This window comes from Carcharhinus amblyrhynchos, chromosome 27 (assembly GCF_965287045.1).
Source record: "Carcharhinus amblyrhynchos chromosome 27, sCarAmb.v2.hapA, whole genome shotgun sequence".
In the NCBI taxonomy this organism is placed as follows: domain Eukaryota; kingdom Metazoa; phylum Chordata; class Chondrichthyes; order Carcharhiniformes; family Carcharhinidae; genus Carcharhinus; species Carcharhinus amblyrhynchos.
In genome coordinates, this window is record NC_137350.1 from 21811013 (window position 1) to 21828059 (window position 17047).

The following is a 17047-nucleotide window of genomic DNA, read 5'->3' on the forward strand; positions in this document are numbered from 1 at the left end:
ATCAGTGACCTCTTGCACCCTTAGGAAACCAGCCGTAGCTACCCTTTTCAGTTGACTACTGTCATCTGTAGTGAGGATAATGAATTGATGGGCGTGGTTCTGTGAGGCTGTTTTTGCAGTGATGTGTTGCAGGCTGGGTGATCCAACTCAGCTCTCCACAGGCAGCCTGGGTTGACTCACTAACATAATGATTCATAACCTGAGGTTATTACTCCAGATATTACACTTCCATGGGACTACATTAATCCCATTTTCAGAGCATAAAATTCAGCCCACTATTTTGTGTCAAAAGATACTTGTGAAGTTTGTTCACCAGCTACCAGTGTTCACATTGCGACACTTGCTTCTCTTAACACAGACCTGTGCAAAGGTTGCACTTGCTAATGATAACCTGCTGTATTGCTTCATAAACCCTCTCAACTTTATGACTGTCATTATGCAATATGCTGCATTAAATGCCTGAGGACTGAGAGGTGCCCTCAAGAACTATTCCACAGCCAGGCATCAGGGAACCCAGACCTTTATTGCGGGTCTACTTGCTCCACACTCCAAATGACAACTACCCTCTCAGGGCGGTCCCTGGGCAGACCTGGGTCACATGACCCATTCCCTTAAAGGGGCTACGCCCCAACCTACATTACACGCTGCCTATCCAACCATTGGTTATGAATGAACTTCTTCTAGCAAGTCTGAAGTGTTTCTGTGCCACTCCCCCACTATGCAGTCTAAGCTTAATCCCACCCCAAAGTTAAGATGCTTCTATTACAATGTTTGGAATGTGGAAATACACTAGGGAACTGGAAGCATCAATTTCATTGGAACAGCTAGTCGTAGTTTCATTAACAGAGACTTGGTTTTGACTGCATAGGAAAATAAATATATTACAAAATGTTTAAGGGGATGAAGAAGATGGAGATGTGATAATATTGGCAAAAGAAGGAATAAGGAAGAGTTTGGCCAGACCCCTATAGTTGGGCCTTTAAGCTTAAAAGGGCTTTTTTATATTATTAAGAATTGCAACATTCTAAATTGTAGAATGGAACTAAAAGTTGAAACCTGAAGTCCAATTATGAAGATGAGTAGAAATAACAAGATTATGGATAGAATACAGAATACATCTTCTCCAATGAAATAAAGAAAGCTTTTTTTTTGAAACAAAAAAAGTTCAGGATGTTATGCATCCTGTAAAACCAATAAAAAGAGAATCTTATCAGCAAAAGAGAATTGTTAAAAACAACACTCCTGAGAGAAGAGAATTGTCAAGCTGTAATTGATAATGTAGAAACAACAGAGGAAAATTCTTCACGTTGGGCTTATTGAAGGGTTCTAAAAGTTCAGAGAACAGAATGGATGATGATTGAAAGAAAATTTAGATAAGTTAGTTACCCTAAAGGAAGACAAGATGTCCAGGTCATGTGGGATGCAATCCAATAGCTAAGGCCTTAGAAATGATATTTTAGAGCTGTATCAAATTTTTTTTATTTATTAGTGTCACAAGTGTGGATCAATGGTGAAGACAGCTAAAATGTGGCAGGTGGAATTCAATGCCAAAATGTGTAAGGCAACAATGGATGTTAGAGTGATTTGATAAAGTGTTTGCAACTATGAAATGTTGGGATGGACGATAGAAGCAATTTATTGAGCATCTGGAATGAGGAGCCATAGATGCAAGCTGAAATCTAAGAGATTTGGGACAGGTGTTAAGAGAAACCTCTTTACGCTGGCAGTTGTGGCTGCAGAATTTAAATAGGCGAATGAAATAAATGGGGATGTAAGGATATGGAAAGAGGATCGGGAAATGTGATTATGACTGTTTGCATGGAGGGTAAATACTGTAATTGACTGGTCAGCTTATTAGCTTATTTCTGTGTATTTAAATGTGCTTTGCTGTATCACTTGTCTCTATTTCATGCCTTATCCCTACCACCACTGATGTTCTCTGTCATCTATGCTTTTCTGATAGGCTCAACTTCTGCAAGTTTCCTTGTCGACATTCTAAGCCCTATTTTACATAAATTCCATCTCATGTAAACCCTTACCACCTAGATTCTATCTCACACTAAGTCATGTTTATATATCTTGGTCTTGTTGAACTTCCATTGACTTCTTTGTCCCAGTGCAGTGTTTTTAAATCATTTTCTCATTTGTAAATCCCTCCGTGCCTTTGGCCTACGCTACCTCTGCTGCAGATGGACTGGGGCTAACTGGCCAGTACCTTAAACCCCGCGATCCATAACCCTCTCTCCATCATTGAAATCTGTCTTTTTATAACTGTGGTCACCTCTTTTAAAACTTCTCCTAATTCCTACTTGATATTCAATCCCACCTTTTCGCCCTATCCCAGATGGATTTTTCCACCACAAGTTGTGGTTAATAGAATCTGAGAGAGGTTTTGCTATTTGGCATATTTTTTATGACACACTTCTGCCAAATGGTTTTAGCAATATTTTACACTTTGTTATTCATGTAAATATTTACCTTGATACTGAGATTATTTATTTTCTTTCAACAGTCATAGGAGGAGGCATCTGCGGAGTTAAGCAATACATAGGCCAGTTGGGCTGAAGGGCATGTTTTCATGATGTACTCTTCAGTTTTTTAAAAGTTTTTTTTATTAGTCACAAGTTGGCTTCCGTTAACACCACAATTAAGTTATGGTGAAAATCCCCTAGTCGCCACATTCCAGCGCCAGTTCAGGTACACTGAGCGAGAATTTATCATGGCCAATTCACCTAATCTGCACATCTTTGGATTGTGGGAGGAAACTGGAGTGTCTGGAGGAAACCCATGCAGATACAGGGAGAATGTGCAAACTCCACACAGACAGTGACCCAAGCCACGAATCAGACCAGGGTCCCTGGCACTGTGGGGCCACAGTGCTAATCACTGTTCTACTGTGCCACTTATGTGCTGCCCTACACTTTTTAAGTAATTCTTCTATACCACAGAATTGTTCAGCAACTACCTTCCAAGCTTTAGTTCTGGTACATGCAAGAAATTCCAACAAAAAGCCTCATATGAAAGGGTAACTCACACTGATAACTACACTGGGCATGTAATTTGTCAGATGTATTAAGATTTGTTTTTACCTAGGATGCCTTTTTCGCACAAGTTATGTTCCTCCAACTTTGGCTTAAGGAGTGGACGCTGGCTTTCCTGTGCTGCTTGAGTCTAACATGCTGCTGGACGAGAGGTCCATGAAAAGTCAAAGCTGCGCAGTTCTGCTCATTCCTGGGAATGCAGCATCTCTACCTTCTTAAGGCCATTTTCAAGTCAATGCCAGTTACCTCGTTCTCCTTAGCTGGATACCAGTGCAAGCACATTCTATCAGGTGAGCTAGCACCCCAGTGTCTGGTGAATATTCAGAATTCAGTTTCAGAGAATGGGAGACTGCGAGGATCTGCCACTATTTCCAAGAGATCCGAGAAACTGATAAATGAGCGTAATGTGAGTTAATGGCTGCAGGCCTGAAGAGTTGCATCTTGGTGGAGTGGAGCATGGATGGGATGTCATGACATTCTTAAAAATAATTGCTCAGATTTCTAATCAGAGCTTAACATTGCTATAACTCTTGTAATTGAAATGTTTCTCAGTTTATTTATGCAAAACCTTTTTGAAATTTCCAAGTGTAATTTGGGTTTAGGCATAGCTCAGCACAACACTGAGGACCGAAGGGCGTATACTATGCTGTACTGTTCTGTGTTCTATGTAATTTAATATTTTCAGTCAACGTTTGTGTATATTTGCAACAATTTGAACTTAAAAGTTATGAAAAACTTTTGCAATAAAACACTCTTTGATGTTAAGAGAACTGTGCCTGACTCTGCTCGTTGTGATATCTATGATGCTCCTCCAAGCATCAGGTCCCTTGTTTCCTCTCTGACAGCTGCTGCTTCCATTGACTTGTTAGGATTCAGAGATTTTCCATGGATTAGGTTTGCAGGCCACATCAGTCTATGACAAACTTCAAAATCCACTAAGGAGAGTGTTGGAGGATACTCCTAGACTGGTTCCAAGCACCTAAAGTGGCTCCTCAACATCCCAATGGTATTCTGTCTATTCCACCCAGCACTCTAAGGAAGCCAGCCATTCTGAAGAAACTTGGTGCCCTCTGTCTTTGCTCCACTGGGAACATTATAAATTTAATGAATCCGGGGTTCATGCCCTATGGAACCGGATGTAAGTTACCTGCTAGATCCAGGCACTTTGTGCCTGTTGATTAATCTTTTGTGCCTGTTGACTGGGGGTACCTCAGGGATTTCTGGAAGGATCCTGACTCCAAATCCTTGAAGGTTACAGCATCATAGAGTCCCTACATTGCAGAAGGAGGCCATTTGGCCCATCAAATCTGCACTGATTCTCTGACAGAGCATCTTACTCATGCCCACTTCCCGCCCTATTCTTTAACCACAAGATTTACCCCGCTAATCCCCCTGACCTACACATCTTGGGACACTAAGGAGCAATTTGGCATGGTCAATCAAACTGCACATCCTTGGATCTATAACTATCTTTATTTCCAGTTAGAGTTCTGCTGCAGTTGAACTAGGGCCATGTCAGAAATCTCCTGAAATTTCAGTCCAAGGCCATTTACTTACAAATAGGATATTATCACTGCTTGTGTTGCTTCAGTCATTGGGTCTCTAGTTTCTGGTTCTTTTCTCTCTGTATGTACTTCATTATAGTATGGTAAAATCAGGCCAGTTGGGCCAAATGTAAATCCTATGCTATAACATAAGTTAGAGTAGTGCCAGCAGAGAGCCATTTTTAATACGAAAACAAACTATAGAATATCTTTGTAGAATTAATTTTAAAAATTCACTGTTTCTTGGATCAGCTGATTTGAATCTACTCTGGGTGACTACAGCTGACTGTCCACCAGAAAATCTGTTGTAATTTGAATAGGCCATCCAAACCAGTTCAATTGCAGAGAACTCAAATCTAAACTTGAAGGCATGGTAAATTTGTGTATTGAGATGGGGTGGGGGGGGGGGGAGGGGGGGTCAATAGGTAGCCAGTGATGGAACACATTTTTGCTTATTGTATTAACACTTTTTTTTATTCATTCATGGGACATGGGCTTCGCTGGCTGGCCAGCATTTATTGCCCAGCCCTAGTTGCCCTTGAGAAGGTGGTAGTGAGCTGCCTTCTTGAATCACTGCAGTCCATGTGCTGTGGGTTCACAATGCCATTAGGGAGGGAATTCCAGGGTCTTGACCCAGCAACTGCGAAGGAATGGCCATATATTTCCAAGTCAGGAGAGTGAGTGGCTTGGAGGGGAACTTGCAGGTGGCGGTGTTCCCATGTCTCTGCTGCCCTTGTCCTTCTAGATGGAAGTGGTCGTGGATTTGAGAGGTGCTGTCTAAGGATCTTTGGCGAATTGCTGCAGTGCATCTTGTAGATAGCGCACACATAACTGAGTTAAGGCTGCATTTCCATAATCCTTTTGGCTGCATATTTGATTTGCACCCTGATTATGCATATCTTTGCACGAGCATGGAGGAAATTATCTCTAAACACATACAATTACACACATATACAATGCACATTGGAAATTTTTGTTGATATATGTAGTTACTGAGGATTGAAGAGTATGCATACTTTTTCATTCCACTACTTTACTGTGTGTAGCAATGTGTGTCAATCAAATCTGTTAAACCTATGAAGAGAATTGGTCAGCTAAAAAGAAATGTTAGAGGCTGATTAACAATATTTCACTTGTCAATAGCTGAATGAGTTTAACATACCATGACATAAACAAGATTAGTGGGCATTTATTTGGCTTAATTTCCTCTGCTATTCCTAGGAAATAGAAGGCCTTTTGTGCTTGATACTGAATAAAAATGTATGCTGGTGTGGTGGACCTGCAGCTAGAGTAACTGTTTTTGCAATAAATGCAAAGGAGGCTGTCTGGCTAAATCACAAGAGGATGTTGCAGTGTCTATTCATTTATGCACTGACATAAGGAAAAATTATTTAAACCTTACATTCTCTTTTCCCTCACCTTTCATTTAGTTCATACTTAATCCAAGCTCTTGTTATATTACCTAAATGATACAGTGCACAACTTAATTGGAACTTTTTAAAATCACATTTGTGTTTTTTCATTCGTTCATGGGATGTGGGCATCACTGGCTGGGCCAGCATTTATTACCTATCGCTGAGGGCAGTTAAGAGTCAACCGCATTTTGATTTGATTTGATTTGATTTATTATTGTCACATGTATTAACATACAGTGAAGTATTGTTTCTTGCGCTATATAGACGTGGAGAAGGAAACGAGAGTGTGCAGAATGTAGTGTTACATTCATAGCTAGGGTGTAGAGAAAGATCAACTTAATGCAGGGTAGTTCCATACAAAAGTCTGATGGCAGCAGGGAAGAAGCTGTTCTTGTGTCACTTGGTACGTGACCTCTGACTTTTGTATCTTTTTACCAATGGAAAAAAGTGAGAATTTCTGGGGTGCGTAGGGTCCTAATTATGCTGACTGCTTTGCCGAGATAATGGAAAGTGTGGACAGATTCAATGGATGGGAGGCTGGTTTGCATGATGAATTGGGCTACATTCACGACCTTTTGTAGTTTCTTGGTATGGCAGGAGCCACACCAAGTTGTGATACAACGAGAAAGAATGCTTTCTATGATGCATCAGTAAAAGTTGGTGAGAATCGTAGCTGACATGCCACATCTCCTTAGTCATCTGAGAAATTACTGTGGATCTGGAGTCACATGTCGGCCTGACCAGGTAAGGATGGCAGGTTTCCTTCCCTAAAGGATATTAGTGAACCAGATGGGTTTTTACAACAATCTACAATGGTTTCATGGTCATCATTAGACTTTGTTTTCCAGATTTTTATTGGTTTCAAATTTCACCATCTGCCATGGTGGGATTCAAACCCAGGTCACCACAGCATTACCCTGAGTCTCTGGATTACCAGGCTAGCAACAATATCACTACGCCACTGCCTCCCCTTTGTTATATTTTTGTTGGTTGCATTTCCTATTGTTCACAAAACCCATTTATGCAAAGCTGTTCTAGAATGCACAAGATTAATTTTGATACCTATACATAAAGATTGATGATATATGTGCATTATGTACAGCATAATGTAGCATATAGTTAAGGTTTGCAAACCGCAGGATATTCAACTAAGGAGTTAAAATGACAATCTATATGATAAATTAATAGTTCTGTTTTTGTTGTACAATACTTAAGGTAACATAAAGGCATTTGAATTAACTAACAGCACAATGAAAATTGGAGGGAGGGATCAGCCATTGCTCATAAAATCATCAAATCCCTACAGTGCAGAAGGAGGCCATTTGGCTCATCAATCCTGCACCAACAACAATCCAATCAGGCCTTATCCCTGTAACCCCACATATTTAGCTTGCTAATCTCCCTGACATCAAGGATTAATTTGGCATGGCCAATCAACACAACCACACATCTTTGGACTGTGAGAGGAAACCCAGCAGACATCAGGAGAACATGGAAACTCCAAACAGTCAGCCGAGGCCAGAATTGAACTCGGGGGGCTGTGAGGCAGCAGTGCTAATCACTGTGCCGCCCATTTGGTCATACTCATTCCGTAATACTCTCACCTGTCTCAAGGTTTTTCAAATTCCATTTGAGATTTGAGCACATATTTTAGACTGACATTACAGTGTAATATTGTGTACTTCTCTATCAGCATGTTGTCTTTAGGAGAAGATGTTAAACCAAGTCCATGTCAGTTGTCCATGATCCCATGGCATTATTTTGATGAAGACATTGGGGTTTTGCCCAAAGTCCTGGCCAACATTTATCCTATAACCAACATGACTAATAATAATAGATTGTCTGGTCCTTTGTGCGGAGTTGTTTGTGGGAGCTTGGTGTGTGCAAATAAAAAAGTAGAAATGTGTAAGATTTACGCATGGAAGCAGGCTAGCTGAAAGAGAGCGATCCAGCCTCATTATGAAGCAAATTACTGTGGATGCTAAAATCTGAAACAAAAACAGAAAACAACCCAGTTCTGACAAAAGGACATCAAGATTCAAGATTCCACTCTCTCTCCGCAGATGCTGTCAGACCTGCTGAGATTTTCCAGCATTTTCTATTTTTGATCCAGACTCATTGGCAGCTGTGTTAATCACATCACAACAGTTGTGCCTATATTCAGAAACACTTCAATAACTGTGGAATGCTTTGGGATATCCTGAGGTCATGTAAGGTGCTACATGAATGCTGAAAGTCCTTCTCTTGAGCAATGCAGTTGGCATTGTGGCATTTACAGCTTTACAGAGGCTTAGTACAATTTAAGGTATTAGGAAGTATGCGGAAAATGTCCCCATTCTTTGTGTGTGACCAAGCTTGTTTTCTGACACTGAAATTGCTCCATGACTATTCTCAATGTCTTCCTTTTAACTTATTATTGTCACATGTACTGGGATACAGTGAAAAGTATTATTTCTTGCGTGCTATATGGACAAAGCATACCGTTGATGGGGAGGAGGAAAGGAGAGGATGCAGAATGTAGTGTTGCAGTCATAGCCAGGGTGTAGAGAAAGATCAGCTTAATATATGGTAGGTCCTTTCAAAAGTCTGATGGCAGCAACAAAGAAACTGTTCTTGAGTCTGTTGGTAGACAAAGCATACCATTCATAGAGTACATGGGGCGAAGAAAATAAAAGGCTATAGAATATAGTGTTACAGTCATAGTAAGGGTGTAGGGAAAGATCTGCTTAATATATGGTATGTTCATTCAGAAGTCTGATGGCAGCAGGGGAGAAACTGTTCTTGAGTCAGTTGGTAGACAAAACATGCTGATTATAGAGTGCATAGGGAAGAAGGAAAGGAAAGGCTGAAGAATGAAGTGTTACAATCATAGCTAGGGTGTACAGAAAGATCAGCTTAATATAAGTTAGGTCCATTCAAAAGTTTGATGGCAACAAGGAAGAAACTGTTCTTGAGTCAATTGGTATGTGATCTCAGAGTTTTATTTGTTTTCCTGATGGAAGAAGACGGAATAGAGTATGTCCTGGGTGTGGACTTGTAGAGTATATAGGGGAGAAGGAAAGGACTGGGTGCAAAATATAGTGTCAGTCATAGCTAGGGTGTTGAGAATGATCAGGTTAGTATACGGTAGGTCTATTCAAAAGTCTGATAACAGCAGGAAAGAAGCTGTTCTTGAGTCGCTTGGTTAACAAAGCATACTGGGGAGGGAGTACATAGGGGAGAAGGAAAGAAGAGGGTGCAGAATGTAGTGTTATAGTCATACTTAGGGTGTAGAGAAAAATCAGCTTGATGCAAGGTAGGTCCATTCAAAAGCCTGATAAGAACAGAAGCTGTTCTTCAGTTGCTTGGTTGACAAACATACCGTTGGTACAGTACATGGGGGGGAAGGAAAGAAGGTGCAGAATACAGTTTTACGGTCACAGCTAGAGTGTTGAGAAAGATCAGCTTAATGCAAGGTAGGTCCATTCAAAAGCCTGATAACAGCAGAAGCTGTACTTGAGTGGCTTGGTTGACAAAGCATACTGTTGATAGAGTACATAGGGGAAAAGGAAAGGAGAGGATGCAGAATACAGTGTTACAGTTATAGCTAGGGTGTAGAGACAGATCAGCTTAACGCAAGGTGGGTTTCTTCGCAGCTCTCCACTGCTCACCACCTTTCTCCACCCCAGCAGCACCTTGATTGACAGCTGCGGCCCCCCGCGCATGCGCAGCCGCGCGCCAGGGCTGCTGGGTAAAGCGCTGCTGGCCCGGCAGTAACAAGATGGCTGCTCCGGGAGAGTACTTCACTGTCGGCAGCCAGATTTCCTGCCTGACGTGCCTGGGCCAGCGGCTGCACGGGGAAGTGGTCGCCTTCGATTACCAATCCAAGATGCTGACTTTGAGTATCCTTTGGCGGGAGGGCGGTGGCGGCGGCGCTGACGGGCGGGCGGGTGTGTGTGTGTGGGGAAGTCAGTCACGGCCTAGCCCGGGCTCGGGATCGGGCAGGCCTTCCACCGGTGTCCTGCCAGATAGCGGGTGCACGCATGCGCGCGCCTGGCCGGTGCCCCTTTTTTTGTCAGAAAGTGGTTTAAGTGTAGCAACTGAAAAATAATTGCTCGGGGGGAAAAAAACGCGGCAGTACCATTTTGACTGACCGGCGTGAGCTCACAGTTACACCATTACGCGTCGGTCAGCCGTCGAATCCGAACGCTGGCTTTCATTTTCGGGCCCTTTTAGCATATCATTTGGCACAAGGTGAGGCTGAATGAACACTATTTGGCAGTTGCATCATGGCCTTTGCTGGATGCTCGTTGTATGGAGGGGGAAAAAAAATGTGGCATTCAATTCTAACAACCGATTCCAAAATTGACGGGGTTGTAGCAACAGTCATCCAAGTTGTATAAAAAAAATCCTGGTGCCTTGGATAGTGAAGCAAGTGTGGCTAACTGCTTGCACACTTAACCATGGGTAGGTCAAAGCTGGAGTACTTCCTTTTGGTTTCTGTTTGCTATTAAGTTCTGCCAAATGGCGAACATCATCTTGGGGATTCAATTTTGCTGTTAATTCGTCCATATGGAGAAAGTACCTAACGTTGGAGATTTACTGGAATTAACCAATGACACTTGTATTCTTGAAGGAAATTTAATCTGTTTGAAGATGGACTGGGGGGAGATGGTGAAAGTTTATCAGTAGGTTTTACTTTGGAAGTTTTCCTTACGGCTTGCCCTTGTAAATCTGCTAATTCAGATCAGCAAAACTGCTTTCTGTTAATGTATACTTTAACATAATGAAAAGACAGCTTTTAAACAATGTTAAGATTTTATTAAGTGATATTTTGTTGATGTGGATTTGTCTCTACGTTTTAGGTATTAATATTCTTGAATGTTGGCATTGAAATATAGGAGTTTTGAATCTGCCAACTTAAATTTCTATAACATTACTTGTATTAATACTTTCAAAAAAGTTTGCATTAGTATAGTGCCTCTAAGACATAGAATCCCTACAATGGAGAAGAAGGCCATTTTGCCCATTGAGTCTGCACTGACCATAATTCCACCCAGGCCCTATTCCTATAACCCCCTCATATTTACCTTGCTAATCTCCTGATGTTAAGGTTATTTTAGCATGGCCAATCAACCTGACCGCATCTGTGGAGGAAACTGGAGCACCCAGAGGAAACCCACACCAACACTGCTAGAATGTGCAAACTCCATGCGCGCACACAGTGACCCAAGGCTGGAATTGAACCCAGATCCCTGGCTTTGTGAGGCAGCAATGCTAACCACTGTGCCAACGTACTGCCCAATTTAACATTGTAAAATGTCCCAAGGAACTTGTGCTGACCAAAAGTAACATTTAACTAAAAGCAGAGATATTAAGAACAAATGACTAAAATCTTAGTCAAAAAGGTAGATTTTAAGGAGTATATTTAAAATGGAGAGGCAGAAATTATGAAGGGAATTCCAGAGCTTAGTTCTTAGATAGTTGAATGCATCAGATGCTGTTGTTAGGATGAAGAAAGTGAGAAGCATGGAAGTGGCCAGAGTTCTTGGATGCAGACTTTTCGTCAGGTTGAAGGATGTTATAGAGATGAGGGCAAAGCAATGGAGAAATTTGCGATGTAGATGAGAACTTTAAATCTAAGGCATTGTCACATCCAGTGCAGGACGGTAAACAGAGGAGTGATTAGAACTTGGTGTCAGTTCTGATATAAGGGGCAGTGTTTATGGACGATGGGAGGCAGGCAACGAGAGTATTGAAATACTTGAGTCTAGAGGTAACAAAGGAGTGGGTGATGCTTCGGCAACAAATAGGCTGAGGCAAGGTTGTGCATAGGAAATATCTTGCACGTGAATGTAGGTAATCCTTGTGATAAAGAGAAGTAGGAGGTTTCAAGTACAACTCAAGCCTGCATAGGATGATGAGGTTATGAATGGTCCACTTCAGCTTGAGACAATGACTGGGCAAGGGTTGGAATCAGTAACTAGGAAACCACGTTTGTGGTAAATTTTGTCACATTGGAGAAAGTGACTGTATTCACATGTTCAACTTGTCAGTTGTGTTTTTTGATATTTTCTACCTTATTTCCTTCTGTGATTACCATCAAAGGTGAAGCTGATTGTAGCTATCCAAAGGAATATATATAGTGCCCTTGGACTTGAGTTTTCAAGTGGGAATTTGATTTGTAGCCTTTAGAAAAGATGGAGCCAGTACATCTGACCCCGCATTGAATGTTGTGTTCAGTCCTGTGCACACCTGCACTTCAGGAAGGATATTTTGATCAACGAGAAAACGTGACACTGATTCATCAGGATGATACCAGAGTTTAAAAGATTAATTGTATTTAAAAGCACTTCCAAGGCAAAGAAGTTTTTTTTGGGAAGTCCTGAGGCTGTAAAAGGTGTGATCCAAATCTATTTCTTTATCAATTGTATGGCGTTTAAGGACTTGTAGTGTTATCTGATTGTGGTGTTTAAAGTGGTCAGAGGACCTAATAAGATATGTTCAGAGAAATTATTTCCTGTGGTGGGAGCATCCAGAAAAGGGGACATGGCCTTAAAATTGGAGCATTTCAGGTGTAAAATCAGGATGTTTTTTTCATATGAATGGATAGTGGGCATCTGGAACTCTTTCCCTAAACCAGATGAATGCTGAGTCAATGGAAATTTTTATGACTTAAATTTTTATTAACTTAAGAGTATCAGTGTGTGGGGGGAAAAAAGCTGGAAAATAGAGTTGAGGTACAGTTCAACCGTAGGTGAAGAATTGGGGACTGAATGGGTGACTACTGTTTCTACTGCTTAGTTAGTTTTCAGCTGTTTCCTTAAACGCTTGTGGAAAATGTTATTTTATTTCTCAGGTGCAAATTTTATATATACCTTAGGCATTTATTGGGCTGTCAGCATATGTTATAATATGGTCAACTAGGTTGTAATAGTATTGAAATTTGTTCAAGGAAATGTATATTTTTGGTGTAATTAGAATCAGAGGTTTACAGCTGGAAACAGGCCCTTCAGTCCAACTGGTCCATTTTTTAAAGCAACATACTAAATGTTAGATGAATTTTCAATATTACCAAGATAATTGGATATTTAGATATTATATGTGGTTGCCTATTGTAAATTGAGTGCTTATATTTTATACAATATTAGTCTAATATCAATACCAATGTGCCTGCTGTGATTAAATATAGTTGTGTAAGGTGTTGATACTGTAATAGGAGCATTTTAATTTAAGAGGGATGGAAGAAATGCTTTTTGATTATTTGGTCAGGTAAAGTCCACAGATTAGAATTGACCTCTATTCATTCACAGTGCAGTATGACCTTGCAAGATTGTACTTGAGTTTTGAAATAGTTAACTTTTTAGTATAGTACTAATTTTCAGGGAAAGAACCAGTCAATTACAAAAAAAGGGCCAGCTCCACAACTCAACTCATGTACACTTGATCAGAGAATTGAGTTTGAATGGCACTTCTGATTTGACTGAGCTTCTAGTTCAGATGCATTTTAACTGCCCTTGAGTGACTAGGTGCTGGGAGTGCTTTCTATGCTTCAAGACTCGTTGATATGAGGGTAATTTACCAACATCTAGGCTGAACACATACAACTGTGCATGTGCATTTCATATGCTTTTCCAGGGCACAGAATGAGTATTTAGAGTTTCTTCGAGTCTCAGGTTTTTAACAAATAATGCTGGGAGCATATGGAACATTTTGTCTGGAATACTTGGGTAAATTCCAAAACGGCCAACTAAAAAAAACCATAATGATTTATATCTATGTAATGCCTTTAACATACCCCAACGTGCTTCAAAGGAGCCTTTTGAAGCAAAAATTGACATTGAACTGTGTATTGAGATGTTTGGGCAGATGATCGGAAGCCTAACCAAAAAAGATCCAGAGGGGAGAGAGGTAATGAGGCAGAGAGACCTTGGCAGATGATGTCTGACCATGAATGGTGGAGCAGTTAATATAGAATTAGAGGGGTGTAGATACTTTGTATAGGCAGATCTGTGAAGTAGTGGACTCAATGCTACTTCAGATTATTTACAACTTCAAGCAACCTAAGAGGCTGTAGTTTTAGCATACTTAAAGGATTTACTCCCTGGTTTTTGGTTAATAGTCTAATGTTTTTGATATGTTTGTGGTCTGACCTGTAAAGGATTTTGTGGCTCATTTTCATGTCCCATTGCGTATTTTCACAGTTCCAAGCCTCCAGCTGGACAGAAATGGCTCATTTATTCAGGTGATGGGAGGTTGAAATTGCTTAACCTCACCTATACAAGAGGAACTACTCCCTGTATACTGTGTCCCAGTGAATCAAAATTATTTTTTCTTAGAAAAGAGGTAGGAGAAAGTAAAAAGTGCTGAGGCAGTGAGCTAATTGTATTGTGAACAAAAGTGTATCTGTAAGGGTTATACTAACATTAATACTCCTGTGCCTTTAGTGTTTTACTGTCTACACATTGACTAGGACATGAATTTGGACACCCACCTGTGTGTAGACAAGTACATTGGATCGTCAATTCTGGCAGCTTTTTAAAGCTCAGCTCTTGGCCCTGCTGATGTTCAGTTGAATCCTGCAGTACAATGCCAAGAAATACATTGTTCTGAATGCTCAGGTTTAAAGACACTGGCTCAGAGTTCTCTTGGCTTTCGTACTCACTCATATTCTGCCATTGTAATTTTGCTGAAAGATCTATTTGCACATGGCTGTGCACTATAATTTCTGAAATTAAATTTTAAATATTTACAATACCTGGACAAATTACATTTCATAAGTGTAAAATATGATGTGCTGTGTTCCACCACATCATTTACCTTGGTCATGGGAAGGTAATAAGTAGATTCCAAGAACTTCTTGGCAGCAATGAACATTGAAATAAGATTGGCCTAGTCTAGATGCGCTGTCAGAGTTGAATAGGATACTTCTATATTCTGTGGGTGACTGAAAATTCTAGTGAGCTAGGTTTTAGCTCGTATGCAGCAAAACCAACAAGTGGAGGAGGAATTCTGGGCTTCCTTTTAGGGAATGAAGCTGTACAAGTGGAAGGTAATAGCATTTTGGTGATAGTGATCATAATTAGTTAGATTTAGCATAGCTGAGAGAGAGGACAAGGATAGATCGTGCAAAAGTTGTAAATTATGGAATGGCCAGTTCTACTAAACTGGGATTTGGTGTGGCAAAAGTGGAGTTGAAACAGTTTTATATAAAGGTAAATCAATATCAGGGTAGTGGGAGGTGTTTAAGGAGGCGAAAAAGAGGGTTCAGAATCTTTTTTTATTCACTCATTGAACATGGTGGTTGCTGGCTGGCCAGCAGTTATTGTCCATCCCTAATTGCCCTTATTCAGAAGGCAGTTGAGAGTCAGTCATGTTGATGCGGCTCTGGAGTCACATGTGGTCTAAATCAGGTAAGGACAGCAGATTTCCTTCCCTAAAGGATGTTACTGAACCAGATGAGTTTTTTGAATATTGACAATGGTTTTATGCTCATCAGTCAATTCTTAATTCCAAATATTTCCCACAAACAAATGCGTGGAACTCTCAAATCTAGACCCAACCCCACCTCTTGGGTATTAAAGGAGATGCAGGGTGATTTAAAGCAGAAAGAGCGGTTTGTGAACTTGAGTCTAATAGTTCACAAAGCCTAGAGGATTCAAAAAAGTGCAGGGGTGAAATTAAAAAGGAAATTAGAAAAACGAAGTGTAAGCATGAAAAGATATTGACAAGGAAATCCCAGAAATGTTTTATGAAGAGCTGATGAATAACTAAGGAAATAATGGGGCCCATTAAAAATGAAAAGGTAAAGTAGGTTTGGAGGTGGAAGAATTGAGCATGTTCTTAGTGATTTATCTTGAGTCTGTTTCCACAAAAGGGGAATAATGCAGTCATTTGAGCAGGAGTATGAAATAGTGGATGCAATAAGCATTAAGTGAGGAGATATGAAGTCCCTTTGAAAGTAGGTAAATCAGTGTACAGATTGATAAGAGAAGCATGCAAGGAAATAGTTGAGGTTCTGACCATTTTCCAGTTGACACTGGCTGCAGATCTAGTCCTGGAAGATTGAAAGACTAATGTGCTACTGTTTAAAAAAAGACACTAAGTAAGTACAGGCCTGTCAGTCTAACCTTGGTGATGGGCAAATAATTGGAACAAGTTCTAGGGGATGGTATTAATCGCCATTTAAAAAGGTACAGATTAATCACAGGCAGTCAGCATGGATTTAAACAAATGTTGTCTGACAAATTAGATCGAACTTTTTGAGGTAACAGTCAGTGGAGTAGCCTACATGAACTTAGTAAGATTCTTGACAAGGTAGCACTTGGCTGAAAAGTAAGAGCCTTTGGGATCTGAAAAGAAAATGGCAAATTGGATTCAATAATGGCCTAGTGACAGAAAATAAAGGGCACTATGATTAGAATGCCATTTTAGTGATATTAGCAATACTAGCTCCCATCACTTTTACGTCAAAATCATTCATATATATGAAATGTAGGATGCTCAATTAAGTTCTCAGACAATACAAAAGTTGACCTTGTGGTTGATAGTGAGGAAGAAATTTTCCTGCAACCTGAAACAGTAAATGGACTGGTTAAATGGGCAGAAGGATGTTAAATAGAATTCATGCCAGAGATGTGAGGTGGTGCATTTGGAGAAGGAAAACAATATATAGTAGGATGCTGAGAAGTATACAGAAACAAAGGGATCTTGAAATACAAGTCCACAGACCCTTGAAGATGGCAGGTCTAGGTAGATAAGTTGGTTTACGGGGAATATTTTATTAGTTGAGGTGTAGAATGAATAAATTACTGCTGACGAGGATTGAGTGACCATCTCCAGGTGCTTTCTGTAACTTTTGGGAGTTTCTTAAATGCACTATGATTCTCTCCCTGGCTTTGCCATGACTGATCTCCTGGGATTCTTAGGCTGCAGGTTGTGTCTGTCTAATGACCATATTCTCCAAGTATTGCTGTAATAGTTCACAAATGTGGAGATGCCGGCGTTGGATGAGGTAAACACTAAAGTCTTACGACACCTGGTTAAAGTCCAACCAGTTTATTTGATA

The 17047-nt window shown here is 40.5% G+C and overlaps 1 protein-coding gene across 1 annotated transcript in view; it reads left to right on the forward strand.

The window, feature by feature from the left end:
• Positions 1-9741: 9741 nt before the first annotated feature.
• The window catches only part of lsm12b (LSM12 homolog b), a 39350-nt gene continuing 32044 nt past the window's right edge, over positions 9742-17047 (forward strand). Inside the window, exon 1 of the mRNA XM_080213502.1 lies at positions 9742-9881. Within this exon, the coding sequence (XP_080069628.1) occupies positions 9761-9881 (121 nt within the window). The 5' untranslated portion in view covers positions 9742-9760. The remainder of the gene's footprint in view (positions 9882-17047) is intronic.